The sequence below is a fragment of the Plectropomus leopardus genome, unplaced genomic scaffold, assembly GCF_008729295.1.
Source record: "Plectropomus leopardus isolate mb unplaced genomic scaffold, YSFRI_Pleo_2.0 unplaced_scaffold199, whole genome shotgun sequence".
Classification (NCBI taxonomy): Eukaryota; Metazoa; Chordata; class Actinopteri; order Perciformes; family Serranidae; genus Plectropomus; species Plectropomus leopardus.
The window spans coordinates 1-1,939 of NW_024621495.1; the positions used below are offsets into that span (position 1 = coordinate 1).

The following is a 1,939-nucleotide window of genomic DNA, read 5'->3' on the forward strand; positions in this document are numbered from 1 at the left end:
TGTGTGTGTGTGTGTGTGTGTGTGTGTGTGTGTGTGTAGAACCACAGTAACAGTGTGAGTGTGACGGTGCAGTGCAGACTGGACCTGCCGGCCTCCAGAGAGCTGAAGCTGACGCTCAGAGGACGTCTTCGTCTTCCCGCTCTGCTGGCCGTGAGTCGAGCGTCTCCTCAGAAAGCTCCGTGTTTATTTCGTGTCTGAGAAATTCTTCTGTGAATGTCGACTGAAAACGTTCGACCTCTGGTTTATGAATGTTTGGTATTTTTGTCTGTGTCCTCACATGAGTCTCTGTTGTCTCCTGTGTGCTGACTGTCTGACTGACTTCCTGTTTCAGGTGAGCTTCAGGTCGTTGGACTTACTGACCGCAGCGTCCATCCAGCTGGACGCGTCCGGTCCCATGTTCCTGCAGGAGGACAGACCTGTCAGACAGGTACACCTCTGCTGTCCCCTCTCACAGCCCGATGAACAAATACACTCATGCAGTCATTCTCAGCTTACAGCCTGCTGGCCAAATCTGGCCCCTGACAGGGCCCCTGACAGGGCCCCTGACAGGGCCCCTGACAGGGCCCCTGCCAGGGCCCCCGGTGGCCCCCCAAACACACAGTAAATATAAAGTGATTGACCCTGGTCAGAGAACCAGAATCAGAGATCCGTCATCACCGCCACCTTTCACGTCTTATCATTACAATAACGAGAACTGCAGATATTTAACTTGTGTCTGTTGACTGCGAGTGTAAAAAGGGACAAAAAATACCTTGAAATTAATTACCAAAAAAAAATTATTCTTTGATTTTTTTTTTCAATGGTCTTTGAGTAAATCGTGTGTTGAACAATTCATGCATTTTCTCAAAGCCAAAAAAAAAATTAGGAAGTGTTAAAAAAAAAAACAGAAGCCCAGATCTGATTAATGATGTGATGACTCAGATCATAACTTATTCATAAAAACAATGTGTTTAGATAAAAAGGTGGATTTAACTTCCTGCTGTTTGTTTTTTTTTAAATTTAAGTTTTTGATTTCCTCCCATCAGATAATTTTCCCGGCGTGTTGAAATCTGCCGAGGTCAGAGGAGAATAAACTGAATCCAGTTTGTTTGTCTGTGTGCAGATAATCCTGGAGCTCAGGAAGGACGAGGATTACACCATCCCCGTCTGGATTATACTGGGCAGCACACTGGGAGGCCTGCTGCTGCTGGCCTTACTGGTCCTGGCCCTGTGGAAGGTACACACACACACACACACACACACACACACACACACACACACACACACACACACACACGGTTGTGTTGTCGGTCATTGGATTGATTTCAAAGCGTGAACGTGTGTTTTCTGCTCAGCTCGGCTTCTTCAACAGACGCAGGAGGCAGGAGGAGGAGGAGCAGCCTGTAGCCAATGGGAAGGCAGCAGAGGAGCTATAATGTGCGGGCGACAACGATGCTGCGTTTGGTCGATCCCCGTCAACTCGTTAAGTCACAAATTCATAACACAGAGTCCGCAGCTGTGTAGGTTTGGTTTGAGGTGGAGCGGAGAAACACTGGACGACAGACGGGCGTTATCAGCAGGATCGCTACGTCAAGTCACGTCACGTCAATTTTATTTCCAAAAGTCCATTATCACAAATCACAGTTCGCCTCAGAGGGCTTTACGGCCGACGGCATCCCTCTGTGCTCAGACCCTCACATCCACTGAGGAAAAAAAAAACCCAAAAAAACCCAAAAAACCTGTAACGGGGGAAAACATGGTAGAAACCTCAGGAAGAGCGACTGAGGAGGGATCCCTCTTCAGGACGGACAGACGTGCAATAGATGTCATAAATAACAATTAAATTACAGTAATGACAAAAAGTAAAGAGAAGACGAGAGAGAGAGAGGAAGAGGGGAAGAGATGCACAGCAATAATGTGTAACAGTAACATTCATAACAATAGAAATAGACATAAATTG

General features: G+C 46.8%; 1 protein-coding gene across 1 annotated transcript; it reads left to right on the forward strand.

Moving 5' to 3' along the window:
* Window positions 1-72: 72 nt before the first annotated feature.
* Window positions 73-1,722, forward strand: LOC121965414 (integrin alpha-11-like; the record flags this gene model as incomplete). The annotated part of the gene is made up of 4 exons (XM_042515559.1): window positions 73-150; window positions 332-427; window positions 1,103-1,216; window positions 1,335-1,722. Coding segments are annotated over 4 exons (369 nt in total), but the record flags the coding sequence as incomplete, so codon positions are not given.
* Between the last annotated feature and the right edge of the window lie 217 nt (window positions 1,723-1,939).